General features: G+C 39.2%; 1 protein-coding gene across 6 annotated transcripts in view; it reads left to right on the top strand.

Annotated features, from left to right (window-relative positions):
* The window catches only part of SLC12A4 (solute carrier family 12 member 4), a 48,185-nt gene that overhangs the window by 844 nt on the left and 27,523 nt on the right, over window positions 1-19,818 (top strand). Inside the window, exons 1-2 of one of the 6 annotated variants that reach the window (XM_032701500.1) lie at window positions 10,834-10,894; window positions 12,128-12,228. The exons of 2 other annotated variants lie outside the window; for them this stretch is intronic. In XM_032701500.1, the coding sequence (XP_032557391.1) occupies window positions 12,183-12,228 (46 nt within the window). In that variant the 5' untranslated portion in view covers window positions 10,834-10,894; window positions 12,128-12,182. Of the gene's footprint in view, window positions 1-10,801; window positions 10,895-12,127; window positions 12,229-17,021; window positions 17,261-19,818 lie in introns of those variants that run through there. 3 more of the 6 variants (XM_032701499.1, XM_032701496.1, XM_032701497.1) reach the window with 3 other exon arrangements.

Below are 19,818 nucleotides of genomic sequence, written 5' to 3'. Positions count from 1 at the left end.
CGACAGCAAGTGCTTTGTGCCTGTGTAGCTCACAACTGCTCCTGCCAGGCAAAGCTGCTTTTTGTTAGGTGTTAATTTATTCCAATTACAGAAGAAAATCACGTAAGTAGAAGGGGATTTTGGGTGGTGAGAAGTACATTCTTTAATTAGGCAGCTAATATCAGTGCTCAACCTGTCTTGGTGTTTTGCTGTGACTTTTAGGTAATGATTTAAATATAGTGAGTCTTTCTAGTGGGAATGTGAAGGATGCTTAGATTTGGAGAGCAGAGTAGTTCTGGTACAAGGTTGTTTTAACTCTTTGTGCAATCTGTGTTTTTCTTCTACCTTGGTTATGTTTAGTTTTCTGTAATCTTTAGGAAGAGGATCTTCCCATGGGCTCAGCTGGTGAATCTGACTTACCCTCTGTGAATCATGCGTGACTCTAGGCAACAAAAGAAAAAGCAGTAAACACCTGACCTCTTCTTCCTTGCCTGTGCAGTCAAACTTTTCAGACTGCAAATGTTATTGGATGTACAGTAATCCCTGAAGGGAGTCTGCACTGCTCGGGCCTATGCTTAAGAAAGCCAACAGGGTTATTTTGCTGAGTGATACTCAACTGTCCTAAGAACAAAGTTCAGTTCCTGCATTGTTACTTCGTTCATTTCTCTGAGAATGTGTGCTTTAATCTCCCAATATGTACCCACTGGAGTTTTTTTCTTTCTTTCTTTGTATAGTTTTCAAAGAAATTTTAGATTTCATGTACCAAGTAGGTCTGTTTGTATCCATTTCTTCCATGTCTACTGTGGGTATTTTGGAGTGATGAAAGGTAGTTGTTTTTCCCAAGCTGTCTGTTGTCACAGACAATTTTAGGTACTAGCCCTAAAGGCTGTGCAGGGCCTGGTCTTTGTTTTGTAAAAAAGGTCTGTTTTACTCTCAGGTTGCTTACCATATAGTCCATGTGCATGAAAATAACAGGTGTTTTTCACCCATCTCAGCAGGTGGAGATCTTGTGAAGTGCTTTTTCCACTAGCTAGCTTTGGCCATGGGTTGGTAAGTGTGGCTTGTGGAAGCTGCTGCCACGATGGATAAAGGAAGGTCAACTCAAACCACCTCTCATTTGGGTATGAGGCTGCCCGTAGGATACATGCAAACAAAACACTTCAAGATGCTCACTCAGCTCCCCGTCACACTCCATCGGTCACTGGCAAGCTGTGGTCTCTTACACACTGCTGTTCAGAGTGCAGTGCACAACCGTGCTACTGGAAGTTAGCAGAGTCTCTTCATTTTAAAGGCCATAAATATCTAGTAACGTCTCTGTTAATGTATGGTAGGTAGTTCTGTTTCTGTTTGAACTATAAGTGCCTTCTATTTTTTAATTTACTTTCACAGTAGTTGTTTCATATCCTCAGGGTGTGCGTATAAAGATACGTCTTGCCTACTTGTACTGACAAGCATGTTCTTCCCCACTAGCCTTTTCTGTCTCTTCCTATTTTTTGGGGGTTTGTATCTCTGTAGAGGGGAATCTGAACTTCCTTGTGTTATTCCTTTGGGTTTTGGTGCTTCTTTCTCTATCCTATGCAGAGTACTCAGGCCACTCCTATGGGAGGAGTGTTGATGATATGACATGGTGGAGATGGAAGCTGCTGTTGAAGGCAGAGTATCTCACAGCTGGTTAGCACAAGCTGGAGCCTGCAGACTGGAGGGAAGAGTGTAACCCTCCAGAGCCTTCTGTGGCAGCTGATAACGGGCTCCTGGAGGGATTTGTTGGTGTTGGTAATGGCCCTGATTCCAGCTAAGGTAAACTGTTTGAGCGCACAGTTCAAGTTGTAGGTTGTGGCCCTATGGAAGTGCACACAGTTGGTATTGGCACCGCGGTGTGTGCGCACAGAGCTGCCTAAGCAGTGTTGATGGTCCCAGCTTTCCATGCGATCCAGGAGCTCCACCACAGTCAATGTGAGAAACTGGTTGCAGTTGTTCTGTGAACCTTCTCCTGGGAAGATTTTGTTTTGTCAGCTTGTTCTTCAGAACCTGGTTTAAAAACTTGTTTGGATTGCTCAGTTTGATTGAAGATGGGTTAAGGTGACTCATGGCCCTTCAAGAGTATGGTCTGTCATGGCACTGTAACCATGCAAAGTAGTGGCTGTGTTGTCCAATACTCCTTGCACAATCTCTTAGGCTGCTCCTTATGGTTCTGACAGATTCTTATTTCAGTTTGACCTTTTCACTCCGACCTTTATTTGTCATAGCTCTGTTTTATATTTTTTTTTCTGAATTTTGCGTTATTTAGGACATCAGGTGATGATCGTGGCCAGGCTTCGCGAACGAAGATTTGGGAAGGGCTCTACCCACGTTTGTTGCAAGCGCGTTGATGGCTAAAAAGGCCAATACGAGATAGGCATGTCCAGTTGCAAAAAAAAAAAATCAAATGATCGAGTGATAGGGTGTCATCTAAACACCACAGACGTAATAGAATTTCTCGTCAACCATTTCCATAAGAAGAACATTAGTTAGTGTGCAATAATTTAGCCTTCCCAGATAGCTCCAGTACTTGCTTGTGAATAAAATCAGCCTTTTTTTTTCTAAGCAGGTTCCACTGACTGCCACTGCTCAATTGTGGCTCAATAGGCTTTGACATCTTTCATTTAGAAAAAGAAGTACAAAGAATTATCTTGTGATCCGATGATAAACACGTGAGTCCTTCTTTATGGATCATCAGGGATGAGAAATGTGAATTTGGCATCCCCTCAGTCTTTGAAATAATGCCAGCATGTTAGGTTGGGTATACAAGGCAAGAAGAGGGACAGTGGGGTCTGAACAGTGTTTACAAAAACCAAATACACTTTGCTTTAATAGGAATCTCAACTCAACAGTGATTGTGCACCCTGTTAACCAAAGCGCGGCAATGTCATGTGTCCTGTGGGAAGTTATTTATCTTCCCTTGACTTTTGTGTGTAGAAATGAGACACTAATCAGCTTGGTGTCACTAACCAGCTTTGGTTGGCTGCCACCCTTGGTTTTTGCCAAGGAATTGCTCTGCTTATGTTCCAGTTATCACATGGCTTCCTCTCAGCCCAGAGTTCTCTAACTGGACTTCAGACCTTTTCCTCATGCTTACATTCGGCACTGTGTTCAGTGCTTTTGCGCAGCAACAGATTCTGCTGTTCATTAGCGATAAGCTGTTTTTGAGAATGTGGATAAAGTTCTGATTTACTATAAGCTTCTTCCTGGTTCACTGCTTTTAGTATATGGTAACTTACTAATAAAGATTTTCAGACTTCTACAAGACTTGAAATAAAGCTCACATAAAATATGTCTAAAGATACTTTTAATGGGGACACATAAATAATGCAAAAATTCTTCTTCACAGTGCTTACTTCTTACATGTACGTGTTTTGGCAAAGTCCAGAGATAATATAACATCAATCATGTAATAAATTAGACACTACAGCTAAATAGGACTGACAGAAACACGTGTCCAAATAACATCTAAGCTATCTTAATTCAAGAACTTCTGCTGGCAGCAGTGTGGGTAAATGGCACAGTTGTAGTGGTTGGAGTGGAATATTTTTGCATAACCTCTGTAGCACATGTGGCTTCAGCGTTTTTCATGTTGCCTCACAACTATAGAAAGAAGTCATGGAGGAGGCAGACTGGGGTGGAGTTGAGGCAGAACCTCTGAATTGTTTGGGAGGAAAGAAAGTAACCTGAGAATAGCAATACTAATGTCAGGGAACTCTCTCTTCTGGTGATTTGTTTTCTTGCTGAAAGTGGTATGGAGACTTCATCTTCTTCGATGTAGCTGCATTTTGATGAGGAAGGGTCTTTTTTCTATTCTGTTAAGATTGGCATTTGTTTTCCCTCTCTGAAAAGTGTGATGTGTAAATTTGGAGATATTAAAGATGTCCTGTCAGTGCTAAATACATCAATATATGTTTCTGCTCCATAAAGGGTACTTCTGGGATATGCAACAATGGTTATGGTTTGAAATGCAGAAACTGAAAGGGGTCTTAGCAGCAGGGTCATACTTTTGAAATCCTAGGAGGTTTTTTGGCTTCTTTTTTTTTTTTTTTTTTTTTTTTTTTTCTTTTTTTTTTTTCTTTTTTTTAAAATTTTTTTTGATACTTGCTGTTTGAACAATCAGCAATTATCATAGCACTGATAGGTGTGGTGGTTTGAAACTCCCAAGAATCTAATTTTTAAGTTCAAGCCCCCCCCCTCTCCCACAGTTTGCTCCTGTGAGAGGGTTTAGTGATGGTATGGACTTGATGTCTTTTTTACCTCATGTGGAGAGTTTTCAGACAAAACACAAACATTCGTTATTGGGGGAAGGGGAAAATATAAAGGTTTATTTACACCCACATATGTATTTACATTACATTAAATTTCTCTTCTTCTTCTATAAAAGTCCAAGAAGAGAAGAGAAAAGTCTTTCTATCACCTCTCAGGCCACAGTTCCTTCATTTCAGTTTTTTGTGGCACTGGTTAGTGTCCTTCATTTTCCTGAGGCAGCAGATTTATGTATGGCAGTCAGGATTTTTGTTCTTACTTTGTAGAAATTCCATCCCTGACCCCGAGCCTTTGGGGGATTTCCTTGTAGATCTTCACTCCTCTTGGGTTAGAACATTGAAGGCAGCTTTCAGTTCAGTCTTACCAAAGCTCTTTTGCTCTGTCTCAGCTCAGTAGCATGATAGAAGCAGCAGCAGCAGTGGAGGGCACGGCCACCTCCTCTGCATTCCATCCTGGCTCAGCTCTCAGGATGATTTCGGGTTTTCAGCTCCTTTCTCTCTCTCTCTAGCTGCTGCTGCATTTCGGGACTCCCTAAGGGTTTGGAAGTCCACCCCTCCTCTTCACAGAGTCTCTGGTTTTTGGGAAAATAATACAGTCTTACCCCAAACCAGCTCTGTTGAGTTTTCCTCTGTTTTGTTGCCAGCTCTCCCTCCTGCAGGAACATCTCTGCGTCTTTCAGCCGGCTTCACGTTATCTCGCTGCTCCTGGCTGTCTTTTGGCTTTCAACCACCGCTGTCTCTGTTCAGGACTGCTCCGCTGCCGCTTTCAGTGTCTTCTGCTGCTGCTGACAGTAAGGAAACTCTTCCAGCTCTTGATTAGGGGACCCGGTCCAGCTCTGACACTATACCGGGTCTCCCGTGGCCTCAGCTGGGGCTGGGGGCCCTTGGCCCCCAGAGGGGCTCACTGGCCCCCTTCCTCCTCGTGGCTCAGGTCATGGCTACCTACCTTCTAAACTATCTTCACCACCTTCTCTTCCATTTCTGTGGGTATGTAATTTCTGTAGGGCACACGTGGACTATTGATTGGTCCAGTATTATCAGTGGGGCAAACCATTACTACCTCAAAAAAAGGTTTTTCAAACCACCACAATAAGAATACTTTTCTCAACAATCTAGTGCACGAAGAAGTTGACTCTTGCTTCAGATAAGGAAAGCTAAGAATTCAGTATGTGAAAAATCAGAGTGGAAAAGTGTTTTGTGACATAGTTAACTGTTTAAAACAGTTGGGTGGGTGAAGGGGATGGTATATACTTTATTTATCACCTGTAAGCAAAGGAATTTCTGAGAAGCTCATTTTAGTGGAGCCCATGGTGGATACCCCCAGTTTCTTTTGGCAGCATGCAGTGTTGTGATATTTAATTTATCTGTTAAAATGCTTGTCTAGGAAAAGAAAAAAGTTCATGTTACTGTGTAAACTGTTCTTTTGCTAAGCATGTCTCATACCTCTTTTGTGCAGTGATTAAGGCAGAGCTGGAGAGGCTGCAGCTGTCCAGTACCAAAGGGATCATGGTGCCAGCTGCTGGTGACCAGGAGATTTAGCTAAATATAGAAAAACATGGGCCTTTTTGTGGATTCTCTGGTATTTCAGTTATTTGAAAAAACTCTGGGAAGAATCTTTGTGATATGTCTAAGTGATGTGAAAGCAACTCCCGTAACCTTCTTTGCAAAAAACTAAGAGAAGATTGTTAAAAACCTGAACAACCATCTGCTGGTTTTTTGTAACTGCTGATTTTTTGTGTTTTGGAGAACACCTGCATTAGAGGCTAAGCAATTGCACATGAAAAGACGTGGATTCCCCACGTAATTCTCCCTGCAAATGCTTGCTAAGTGCCCATTTCAAACTTAATTTGAGACTAAGTTTGGGAATTGTTTAATATGCTGAAGCTGTATTTTCTGTTCACTCTGAATTTTTGTAAAGAAACTTAAATACGTTTTTTGGTTTCTTATATTGTGTTTGTAGTACATCTCTGTCTCATGTATAAAATTGATCTGTGTGTGTTATTCAATTTCCTGTTTCAAATTTCTTCAGTGTTTCAGTTCTTTAAAGAAAACAGTGACATTTACTTTCTTTTCCGTGCTGCAACAAAATTAAAGAATGTTTTTGCATGCTCTTCAATGTAAAGTTTAAATTTGGCTTTTGTTCTAAAGTTTGATGTAGAATGAAGACTAAGGTAGTTTGCAGTCTCATTGACAGGAAATGTAGCCAAACATCATAAATGCTGTTTGCTGGAGTTGGCAACAACCACCTTGAGGAAGAGCAGACTTACTGATCATTGACTTCTTTTTAAGTGCATGTAACAGAATGGAGGGATACACAGTGCCATAGGGAGAGAGAAGCTGCATTTGAGTTTCCCCTTCCAAGATCAAGTTAAAGATTTACACCTGTTTTTGATTGTGTTGCAACAAATAATGTGCAGACTGTTTTAAACTAAAGAAGTCCTGTTAGCACCAATATGTAGAGCAAGATTTATTTGATCGAAGGGTTTGTGTCTTCAACCTGTTGGTTTGAGGTTTTTCTTTAAATACTTTTGTCTGTCACCTGAACTACAGAGAAGAAAAATGCACCATTTTAAGACATGGTCTAAAGTCTATTTAAGTTACATTTTAGGGTTGTTTCCTTTGTCTTCAATAACCTTTGAATCAGAAATTTTAAATCTCTTAATTGTAGTAAGCTAATTTCTATTTTCAGACAGTAAAGTTTCAGTATTTTTTTGTTTGATTTAGTAAAACCTCTTTCTTAATTATTAGTTTTCAGTAGGCATCTCTTTAAATGCTGCCAAGTGATCCCTTAGCAATGAGTAGTACTGTTCTTGTTCTTTCAGTTGAGCTGCTTTGGATGATTTCCTTCAGCATACTTGGATTTTGTCATGCATGGAGAACTGTGCATCTTTCACAATGGCTGCTGTAGTCATTGCCAAGCAAACAATATCTTGGTTTTAAACAAGCAAAATAATGAAATATTGTACACAAAAAATTTTAGTCTTTTCACAGAATCAAGTACTTGACAATTAATATGTCTGGTTTTAAATGTAAGTCTACATGGCCACAAAAAATACATGTCTTACAATGCATGTAGGGTAAACCTGTCCGGCTTTTGGATATGACAGCATTTTTTATACTGTAACTGCATATATATATATATATATATATATATATATATATATATGTATAAATACTGTATCTGGAGGTTATTTTGTAGCCTGTTGACTGCCTAGTTGTCCCCACTGGTTTTTATTTTAAACATTGTTTCACAAGTCTCAAATTCACTTCTGAACTGTAAAAAGAAGTTCCTGGAGTTAATGAAGTAGCATTTTTTCCCAACAGGCCATGTAATAGGGCTTTAGGTTTTGTGGTAGGTGCTAGGTTTGGCCTGGAAAAGAAGGCTGTTTACTTTCCAGCAGTCATAATTCATGTCTGAGCAGCAGAGGTATAGGTCAGAACAGCTCTGGGAAAACATTTTTTCAAAAATTTTGTTGCTATTGAAGGTGCTTGGTGGAATTCTTTCTTAATCATCTTTTGATCTTCTTTGTGCTCTGTAGGACAGAGATGTGAAGTTTGACATGTGAAATAAAGCGCTAATTGTCCCAAAAGAGCTTTTGACTCAATTATCTTATGGATGAATGGGGAAGTTTGATAACTTGACAGTTTTGCTTTGCTGATTGGAGGCAGCCTACACTTGTCAGAAATGTAAATGAGATGGCATTTTGCTGAGCAGAAGATGAGAGACCAGTGCCAGGCTGGGCTGGGCAGCAGGGCAAGGGGTGAGGGAGGAAATGGCTGGTTCTAGTGAAGGGATGGTCATCATCCCACCTTTGTGTTGGTGTCACAGTGCTGCTACAGGAAGCCGGGAAACTTATTTGCATAAGGAATGGGGTAGTAGCATTTCCAAAGGTGTTCAGATTCTGAGTTTGCCTAATGTCACATGGATATTTGGCCCACAGGTCCATCCCCTTGAATCCAGAATGCTTAATTTGCTCCCTTCTCCCCATTCCACCCGAGTGACCTGCATTGTCCTAGAAGCCCAACTCTTTCATTGATTGACATGTAGTCTATAATATAATTAGGATGCGAACCATTGATTACTTTGAAAATGAGAATCAAAGCTGTAAGCTGACGTTGCAGAGTGGCTTGAAGGGAACTGTAGCAGAGATTGTATAACAAGATCCTGGGAGAGGAGCAATAACGCAGAGCTGTGTTTAGGGCAGAGGCATGCTGTACTATGTATAGGTTCAAGCTAATTATGCCTAAACAAAACTGTATGTGGTTTTTTTCCCCTACAGTCTAATTACCAGCCTTCATTTTCATCTCCTACCAGTAGCTAGCAATTTCTGGTGTTTATCTGAGGGATTTAGAACATCATTCAGTCACTACATTTCCCCCTTTATCGTGAAGCAGATTAGACCATCCAAACTTCTGACTTTCACTTCCATGTCAAAGGGAAAAAAGGGTTTTTATGGTGTGCCATTAGAAGCTGCCTGTTTGCTGACTTAGAGTAACTCCTAAGGAGGGCAAACTTGTTCAGACTTGCTCTTGCATACTTTAAATTGCTGATTGCTGCAGTAAAACACAGATTTTATGCCCTGGAGTATAATTGTTCTCCATAAAATTATCTATAGCAATACTACTTTGTTTTATGACCTTGTCTCTGCTTGCAAGCCGAGCATCTGTGAGCTTAGTTACTGTGTGCAAAGTCCACCTCTGGATTTCCATGTCGGAGGCCAGATCCGAGTCAGGACTAGAAGTAATTCAAGAAGACAGCATAGCTGCTGCTGTCTCTGACAGAGGACAGCACATTACTGTTTCTCCTCTGCCTTCTATCTTTGCAGTCAGGAGCTTTGTCCTCCTCATCCACTTCTGAGTAGCATAATTGACTTTACTTTTACTCCTACTTGCTATAGTATATGTCTGTGTCCAGAGCTGATGCAAAGGACAAAGGCAGAAGTTCTTTAGTAGTCTTGCAGGTTTGATTTTAGAACCTACAACTCCTGAATGTTTTTGGCTTTGTTCTGCTAAGGTTTTAACTGTCCAGTCTGTGATTTTTACCATATGAAGTGTTCGGCAGTAATACTACTTGTCCATCTCCCCATAACAGGATCCCTTCCTTTCCCTTGATTCCTATTTGTGTTCTTCGCCCTGTACTTAGCGCATGATCTCCAGGGCACAGGTGTTATAAAGAGCACCACAAACCAACCCTTGCTTCAGTTCCCACATGGAACTTGCATCTTGACTTCTTTGCCTAGGCAGACACCAACCATTCCCTTTTGATGTGTCTCTGTGTTCTGGAAAATGTGGTGGCAATGTCGGGGATTAATTTCTGGGACGTGGTAGCCAAACATGAAAGGAGGTATAACTGAGCTGTGTTTGGTAGATCCCAATATTATGTAACCAGACAGGAGGATGATTATCTGCGTGGTATTAAGATGCGTTTTAGCATACATGCAAGGAGCTTTAAAGCTCTAACTGAAGGCAACACACAGAGTGATTTAATTGCAATATTTGGCTTTTGCCCTGTTAAGATACTGTATTGTGGACTTTGTGGTAGAAGCATATATTTATCAGGAGTAAACTCACCATTGTATGTCCCTGAGTTTCTTTAGACTTAGATTCTATTGCATCCGCTTAATTTCTGACTGGAGCAGAAAAGTGACTTAATGTTGCCCATTGTTCTTTGAAAAGTTTCTGTGAGTTAATGTGCTGTACTGACTTTACTTTGATGCTCTTGCAAATGGATGAACTTTTTGTAAAATGATGATAAAAGCAACTGTGGGTTTTCCAGATATCTGAATTTGTCTTGGTCTGTGCTGTGTGTTGTACTATGTGAAACATATTGTGCTATTTTGGAAGACCTGTGGGCTCTTTATAAATGTATGTTAGAATGTATGGATTTTAGAAGGACAGTGGTTTGTTGCTTATCATGTTCAATGTCAGAGTGCTCTCTCCTCTCTAAAATGTTCACTGGAAAGGAGTGACTCCCTTTCCTTGGAGAAGTCTCTTGCTGACTTGTACTTTCTGTAAGTATTATGGCCAGAGTTACAGTGAGTTTTGGCTGTTTGCAGTACTTCACACTGGGTCATCCTTGGATCTCAACCTTGGACCATATACAGAATTAACTGTCTTTTTTTTTTTCCTTACAACACCCTCCTCCCCCTTCCCTTAGTTGCAAAAAGTCTCTCATGAACTTTGTTTTCACATGGAACACAGTACTTCTCAAATGTAAGAAATATCTGATGTTCAGCACTTTCTGTATGAGCTAACTGAAAATTAATAGAACATTCAGGGCTTCAAAATAAGCTGTAACCGGTTACCAATGTCTTTCTACTGTCTTCCAAAAGTGGATAGTAGCTGTCAGTTAATGTACATTGTACATGATGTAATGCATAGAATGTACATCCATTGAAATGTTGAAAGTAATTAAACCTCCTTTTTTCTGTTATTTTTTGCATGTTTGGAGATATTTACACTCTAGCTTATACCTTCTCTCTTTCCACTTGTTTCCTGTAGGAAGCTTTTTGAGCTGGTGGCAGTATTGACTTTTTAGTGGTCACTGTTCCCACCTGCTTTCTCTCACTCCATGGTTTGTGCCTGTACAATTGTTTCTTTGGGCCATGTTGAGCTGAAAGAGGGAGCAGGTATGTCCAAAATTGTGGTGTGTGTTGGGGGGGGGGGGGGGAGTTGACTCTTTTTTGTTTTGTTTTGTTCTCTCATCTTTTGTACTGTGTAGCCATGGTCAGCTGAACACCTGTAGGACTGAAAACAATTTTCTGTATTTGATATCGGAGAGAAAGGTGAACTTGGATTGAATATTGAGGGAATCTGCATGCTGGTCTAATAGCTGTATGTTACTGTCTCTCAGAGAAAGTGAGAACATTTTACAGCAAGAGGCTTTTCCTGAGGCAGGGAAAGTGCTAGAATGCCGTTCCTTGTATTTTGATACAAGGTATTCTGTATCTGAGGTGCCTTCATGCATGTGAAAGGATGGAGTTCCGGGGAGGATAGTTGTGAGAAATGATTTGGAGTCATTCCACATGAAAGAACCTCTGAAGTGGATTACAGTGAAGTACAAAGGTTGTTTTTTATAGTGGGTTTTTTTCAACTGGCAATGACAAGTTATATTTTGAAAGCTCCTAAGTGATGTGAGTTCCTAAATCCAATTTCTCAAAAGTGATTTGACATATTTAATTACACAGGCATTCTTGGTGACTGTACCTACTGTATCATGTAGATAAGTCTCAGTGTGGTGTGTGCTGGTATCTAGAGGACTTCCTTGTGAATGGGCAGAATGATGGGGGTTCTGGTAATTATGAACTGCTTACAATCATCAAGTTAGTATTTACTTGTGTATCTTCTGTAAACCTCTCATTTCATTGTACTGATGCTTTTTTTTGTAATCTTGTATATGGTTGGTCCGTTAATGGGTAACCATATTATAACATATTGAAGATGGAAAGAAATAGATCACTGTTTTCACTTGAAAGCTGAAATGCCTGCAGGGCTAACGTCACAGAGCTATACTTTTCGTGGCATTAGCAGGCTTAAAATGCTGTCTGATTCCACGCTGAGCAAGCAGCAGTTTTGTGGCACACTTTTCTGAGTAAGTGTGCAAACAGCTGGCAGTGTGCCTCTTAAATGTGGCTGGACCTGGATGTGACAAATAGCATTTTGAGTAAGATCCTGACATTTGTATGTTTTCTCGGTGTTGAAAGGATTATAGTACCAGGATTATATCAGTGTCGGCTTAGCTTTCTGTAAGAAACTCTTGTGTCCTGGAAGTCCAGTTCAACATTGCAGCCAGCACTTTGTCAGAGCAGGTAGAAGAAAGTTCTTTTGGGAATAGAATATTATTAAACTTGTCCAATCCTCAGGACTCCACGGGGAAGGCATTTACTAAAGCATGTGCTAAGAGCAGGAAGAAGAATAATGGTAAACCAAATTACTGAAAATGGCAAAGAGCTATTGCTAAAGGGTAAGTACTTTGTGTTGATATTAGTACCTACAAAGAATTGTAGGGCTTCTAGGACAGTTGTTCTGAAACTATCAGTGTAACTTAACCGAAGAATAAAATCAGTGCACTTTTTGAAACACAAGGTTATTGAGTTGTTAAATCCATCAAGTTGTGTAGGATCAGTTAACTTGATTGGTGAAGATATTCTCTAATCTAGTTCTGTAAAGTACAGTAGAAGTCTGATAGCAATTTCACATGTTTATCTAGCGATAAATCCAAGATCTGTGCTTAATTGTACACTTAATTTTGTGGTCTGGTGCAGCCTAACTGTTGCATAGGTTGTTGTCTGGGAAAGCTTTTGCTGTTTCTTTCATGCAGAATACAGGCAAATGCAGTCTTTTGAACTCTGAACTGTTTCAGTGGAATGAATATGTTATCAGTAATGCATCTTCGTAATTTATTTTTTGGTAAAATTGCACTTTGTTTGTGTCACTTTTGTAGATGCCATAGCTGTTGCTGATTATAAATATGTACATGGTATCTGCTGTGTAGTGCGTAATGAATCTTAAGAATCACACCTTTGCTAGTTGGGTAAAAATCAGTAGACACAAAACTATATTGACAGTGTCAATTTGACAGTCAAACAAATAATGTTATTACATAATATAATAATGTTATAATAATGAATGAACACCATGTATTCTTAATATACCCATGAATGTCAATAGTTTGGTCTCTAAGCTGCAGTTCCTGATGGAAGTGTGTGTCTGGATCAGGCATGTGAGCGGTCAGTGTTGTCAGTGTAACTGAGTTCGAGCCTGTGTTTCAAGTACAGAGGATCTCTTTGCTGCCTAAAAGCTATCCTTTTGTTAGGATAGATCTGTCCTTTCGTTCTGCTGGGCTTTCCTCTCATATAGCCTTATTGTTGCATGCGTTGTTATCTAGTGTGACTTTGACCTTTATTTTCATAAAATACTGGGTCAGCTGGGATTTTATAGTGCCTGCTTTCTGCCACCTTAAGTGAAAAAGACCTGGTAGCTGAAGGTGAACTGGCATTGAGGGTTATTTCATTACCAATGACTCGTTTGTAGTGTGAATGAGTTTTATCTATCTAGATGCAATGCTATTTATTTCCTGTTGCTTCTATTTCTGATGTAAATATAATACTCCTAATACAAACCCCCCACACCTAAAATAGCCTACCTCCAACCCAAGAACTTAGTGGAGTTATCAAAACATTTTGAGAACTTTTTTTCTGAGCTTGGAATGTCACTGTCACTGTCTTGCTACTTGCAAAATAAAGAAATTTTTGGTTTCAGTATTGAAAAACATGAAAGTTAAATCATGACTTTCTGGTTTTGCATGAAAAAAGTGCTTTGGATAATACTGACTACTTTGTAGCTAAAGGGAAAATAAGTATTTCTCATTGTCCGATCCATGCTGTCAGCTGCATGTTCTGCTGCCGCAAGTTTGTAATCAGAAGTTTTGTTTTAGAAATGCTTCATGTTTCTGACTAGTTGTGTGCTATTCATGTAGAAGCAAATATTTCTAATAGTCTCTCTTTTTTATTATTATTTAAAAGAAAATCTCTGCTTTGGACTGCTGCTGACATTGGATTAGGAATTCTGCTAAGTTGTTGAAAGTGAGTAATTTAAGAGAAGAAGCCATATCCGATGGCTGTTCAGGAAATTTAAAGATAATGATATCTGCAAAGACATGATTGTACATAGACTTATTTGTTGCAGTCTCCCAAATGAACCAAGAAGAAGGTTCCATAACAGTTCTGAGGAGTTCTGTTTAGTCCAGCCACATGTGAGGAACCACATAATTAAAGAATATAAGGAGATCTGGAATGTATTTGAAATCAAATTGTCATCTACATGTTTTTTAGATTATCCTGATATGTCAGTCTCTTGATATACTTCAACAGTACTCTTGAATGCTTGGCTCCTGAAATGTGGAGGTACCAGGGTCCTTGAACTGCTGGCAAAGGCCAAGAAAGGTGTTGAGGTTTTTCTTTTCCTCAGCGATACTCAGTGGGTGACAAGCAGAATGCTCTGAACATCACCCAGCCTTTGGGAGGAACAGCACAAGTGCTTGGGAAAGCATTATCCTTATTGACATCTGGGAAGGGCTTTCTCAAGAACTGTTTTAAAAACAAACCAAAACCCCGAAGTGTAATAAAAATGGACATGGACAGCTTTTAATATAAAAACTTCATCCATAAGGCTGTGAGCAAATGTCCTCAAAAATAATGTTGTGACTAATAAAATTACCTAGTTATGCAATAATTTCTGTTTGGAGGAATCCCGTTGTTTCTTTAACTTTTTTTTCCCCTGTAGAATACCTACCGTGGGTGTATGCATTTGATCCTAGGTCTTGTGAGAACAGTTCAGTGTAGCAAACCTATTTTGGCTTTGTGGTCAAAAAATCAAAATAAATTCTGGCTTAATTGCCAGTTGTGAAGAAATGTGCACATGAAAATCTGGAAATGCATAAATAAATCAGAACAGAACTAACTTTCTTTCCAAAGTGGGATAAATTTTGCATACCTTAAACCACCCATAAATTAGGCTTTTATTTAAGTTAGGTTCTCTTTAGAGGTAATTTGCAGCATGCCAAGGTGCACAGGAGGCACTCCAGGGATCAGTTAATTGGGCCATCTCTTTCTGAGTGAAAAGTGAGCCTGTGTGACTACTTGTTTATAACTGCCTGCTGTTTAGATAGCTGAAATTAGGTTAAAGGAAATGCACAGCAACTACTTGGATATCAACTCTGATTTCTAATCTTAGATTCCAGTGTTACTTGTAAAAGGAATATTAAAAGTATGAATGCGTTTTTTTAACTAAAGAAGTAGTCAGATTAAATGATGTTCCATGGGCATGAAAATGGCTCGGTTTGTGTCCTCAACTATCACAGGCTTTGTAGCCAGTGATACTTGTGAAATAGTGTCTGAATAACAGCAAAAAGTGGTGTTAGCTGCTAGACAGGCTGTTTCATTACAATATTTTTTACTGTGGTATACATAAAGGAGTCTGTACATGCACAGTACAATTAAAAGTGAGATATTAACTCTCAGGCTGTTCCAGAAATTAAATTATATTGAGGGGAGGCGTTTTGAGCTGTCCTTTGAGCTGGGTTTTCTAGGAAATATCTATCAGTTATAGAGGTAAGTAAACCAACAGGTTTCTTTGTCAAGCTGAGCATTTCAGTTCCCGCTCTGACTTGTGCTCTGATTTGCAGTAAAATTATTTGAAGAAATTTAGCCCGTCACTTAAGATGTAACTCTTGACTTTTCATGTAGGGAGGATTATGGCAGCCCTGCATGCCATCATCACAGGTCACAGCCGTATCTAGAGCTTTGTCCAGCTTTCCTGTCTGAGGCTGTTCCACCTGAGATACTGTGAGCATCGTGTGTGTGCCTCTGCCAACTGGCATTTAAGTAGCTCAGATTGCCTGTAGAAGCAAAGTGGCAAAAGTTTGTTATCAAAGTTCAGCCCTCTTCAGAATTTTTCTTCTTTAGTATTTTAAGCCTTATTGTAGCTTAACTGGCATTACTGTTTCACTTCCTGTGTTATCTCTGCTGGCCAGACTGAAGCTGGTCAAACTATCTGTGCCTTCAGCACGCCTTAATTTGCCGGGTGGATAAAGCTTCCATAAGCAGTAGGTGAGCATCTCTGACTTAGTCGTGTCCATGTGGAAAAGTCTGCAGTTGTTTCAGGATGCACTAATTTCCACTTATTACCTGAACATGATGAAGTAGGGGAGTGGTGAGGGTCCCTTCTCTAAGGGAGTTCAGAAGCTGACAGTAGAGGAGAATAAAACCTTGACAGGTCAAGCCATGCAACTGCTCTTGCCACTTTCTCACAGGGATGGTTATTTTAGTAGTCTGGCTGAGTACACCTTATCGCTGTGAACCTTCCTGCTCTTTACAATAATCTCACTATGCCTAATTGTTCAGCTTTCATTTATCCTCACTGATCTGTTCTTTAGTTAATTTCATATATGTGTTTTGTTTGTAATACTTTCTAAATTCTAGTTTTCATCCCTCAGTTACTGAAGAAAATACAATGGCTCGCACAAAAGACTTGCATTCAGCATGCTCAAGCAGTGAAACTATGTCTGTCTCTCCTAATCCTCTCCTAGAAGGAAAACAGTAACATGGATACTGTCCTCTGTGTTCTTAATCTTTTTCTTTTCATTTTTTTTAAGTAAAGACAACATTAACCTTTTGGAGAAGAACAAAATAAAACCAATCAGTCAAATAAATATCTGCTACAGATTTAGCCACAGTGTTTTTTCTCAGCAATGAGATAAAAGTTAGCCAAAAGTTTGGACATCCATTTACTGCTTTTATTCTGTCTTCTGAGCTTGTGTTTGTATGTCTGGGAGTACGCACACTTAGAGTTTGTGGGTTTTGTTCATGAACCATCTTTAATGTTTTAAGGAACTCAGGTTATCCATATGATGAGGAACTTGTTCTATAGATCCGAGTCCATATCTGAGTAGGGGAGCTCTAAAATGTTCAGGGAACTATGCTGGAGATGTTTAGACAAACTGTATAGTTGTAGTGGTGGCTGCAAGTAGAATTATTTGGTTTGGAAGAGAACTGGTAGCATTCAGAAATAAAATGCCTTAATTATTGAAAGATAATGAAGACTGAGAAGCACTGAAACAAGTGAAGAGGAAACATTAGCCTACTTGGAATAAAGTTTGCCTACCTCAAATTTGAGATTAATTAGGCACTAAGGCAAATCAATTGTTCTCTATTGCAGAGTATATAGCTCCCTCTTTAAGAAATGTCCCTTGCAAAACAATCTTGCGTGATGAAAACTAACACCACATAGCTACTGACCAAGACCAAAGACTTGATAACTAAGAATGTGGAAAACTGTATGCATGTCAGAGGATGGTGCTTACCCAGGAGACTTCGTGCTTCAGAATGTAAACTGCCCTCGTGTGAAGCTGGGGCAAGAATTCCCCAGAGTAGCTTTCCGAGGTCACATCCGCTCTCTTCCAAAACTGATGGAGATAACAAGTTCCTCCCGTGCAAGTAAGTCTGTTGGAAGCTGCTGGTATTGCTTATTAGCAGACAGAATATATCAGACAAAGCTTTTATTGCAGTGCAGTTTATATATTGTGCTGCAGTCTGTTCTGTTCTGTTTTGTCAAAGTACATTTGTGATTCTTCTGGAGGAAGTAGTCATCTGCTATAGGTTTTACTTGTGAAATGGAAACAGAATATGGAAAGAGAGAAAGCAAGATGAACACTTTAATTTAGAACATGTCTGAAAAGTAGAAATTGCATTGAACATGCAAGTGTGGTGAAGGTGATTTCTGTCTGTCATTTAATTAGCTGTATTTAACTTAGCAATGTAGCACCCTTCTTGAATCAGCACACATCTCTGCAGCACCCAGTTCTGCTTAGTGGTGAAGTGAAACTAGGGTGTCATTGTAAAGAACTTGCATATAAATTTACGCTCCTTCACTTCCTGTTGAAAGTGTACAGTGTTTGAGAGGGGCTTTAATGTGGCACTTCATTAGATTAGTAGGAAAGGCCCCTTTTATTTTTGCATTGTCTGCAGTAATTCATAATCTGTATGTTATTACAGGATAATGGAGCTAGCGCTGTGAATGTGGTAAAAAACCAGTTGTATTTCTCTATCATCCAGAGGAAGATGTGCCCTAGCAACTGCAAAACCAATACTCTATTTCCAGTCACTAGTTCTACTAATGTTTCTATTGCAGTTTGCTTTGTTTGGGCTTCCTGTGTGCAGGAAGGTGTATAAAGCAAGCACACCAAGGGGTCAAATTTGGAAGGAAAATCTAATGGTGATGCTTGAACATACAAATTGAGAATAAGAGAGAAGATGGAAGCTCTTTGAGAGAGTTTCTGAAGAGACCAATTGTGAAAAATTCACTGCTGATAAAATGAAATTGCATCTGAAAAATAATATCAATTAAGTTGAAGATTCATCTTAAGTCACTGATCTTTGTCAGACTCGGGGAGATGGCATGAAGTGTTCTTTCTTAAATAAGAATAGGTAATGAGAGATGATGATGGTAATGAGAGACTTGGCATTTTGAAAGAGCGAAACGGTTGTCATACTGTATCTGAGACCGAAAGTATGAGTTGTCTTGGCAACAGTGTGATTTTATACATCAAAAGGGTGAGAATTTCTGTAAGCATTACAAGTAAGGGAATGCCCATTATATTGACTTGAGACAATAGTAAGATAAGGTTCCTGATGGAATAACAAGGAAAACTAGGACAGCAAAGAATTGATTTAAAAATCACTGTGATTAAAAAAAAAAATCAGTCTGATATTTCAAACATTCAGTCACCAGAGCGAGTATACAGGATCCTATATAGTATATAGGATTTCCTACATAGTATATGAGCAATGAAGAAACAAATCAAAGTTGCTCATGACCCTACTGTGTTTGGTAAAGTGTAATGGTGAGAAGATACTGTACAGACCAGTCTTGAAGAATCAAGTAGGCTATTTCTGTTGCTGTTGTCATCATTTGCACCATCATTAGTGTCCAATTTAATGAGTAAAATGTATATGGCAGATAACTCCATTTCCTCAGCAAAAATCACAAATGTACTTTAACCACAACAAGAAGGCGGGACTGTAGCACAGCTTAGAGCACCGCAACAAAATTGATCTGCTGTAGTCCTGCTGCCAGTGTAGACTTAACAAATACAGCAAGCAGGGAGTTTTTGCAGATTTTTACCTTTGCTGAAGTTGATAAACATTTGATTTTGATGCTGTATGGTTAAGCTTACTGATGTTTTTCTAGTAAAAAATTTTATAATGTACAGCAAAGTGAGCATTTCTCACATGTAGGTGGGATCAGCAAATAAGCTGAGCCCACTTTTTCAAGGCAGCTGCTAATTAACATTTTGAGGTTAGTTGTGTCAGAGCTGTGAGAAAGGCAATAGGCATGTAAACACAGCAGACTGCTCTCTGCCTATATTTTTGATCAGCTGTTTACTTCCAGAAGCTTGAAAATCCCTCTGTTTTTTGTGAATATTGTTTTTCCAGCAGTTTGGTTCAAAGCACGGTCAGCAATTTCCAGCAAATTGTGCTGCTTTCCATGCATCCCTTCCCCTCAGTAAGAATAGTACTGAATGTTCTCATAATTTTTTGGCTTATAACAATTACTTTTGTAACAGTGCGGTGTGTGCTGATCCCTGTGTGTAGGGGAGGACTCTTCTGTTTGCCTGTTAAGTTCATATTGCAAGTTGATTCAGATTTCAGAGGGCACAGATATTTTCACTTCAATTATATTAAAATAATTTATTGTAGTATTGCTGAATTAATTACCTTAATAATTAAAAATATGTGCAAAGAAATCCAGCTGTTTAATGTCTTGCTTTTGGTGTGTTCAGTGTACAATACTTCTTTAACTTGCAGTATTTTCATTTGGAATAATAATTTTTTCTTTCATTTTTAATTTCTTTAGTGGTTACTTCTTTTGTCAATAGAAAAAAAAGTATTCCTTGGATTGATCCTTTCTTAAGGAGATGCTCTTGGAAATCTTTCATTTGTATTGGCTGAAAGAGTAGGGAGTGAAGAGGTACAGGCAGAAGAAAAGAATTTTT

Source organism: Chiroxiphia lanceolata, chromosome 13 (assembly GCF_009829145.1).
Source record: "Chiroxiphia lanceolata isolate bChiLan1 chromosome 13, bChiLan1.pri, whole genome shotgun sequence".
In the NCBI taxonomy this organism is placed as follows: Eukaryota; Metazoa; Chordata; class Aves; order Passeriformes; family Pipridae; genus Chiroxiphia; species Chiroxiphia lanceolata.
Note: the sequence above shows the minus strand (reverse complement) of the source record. Positions and strands in the feature narration are given on the sequence as shown.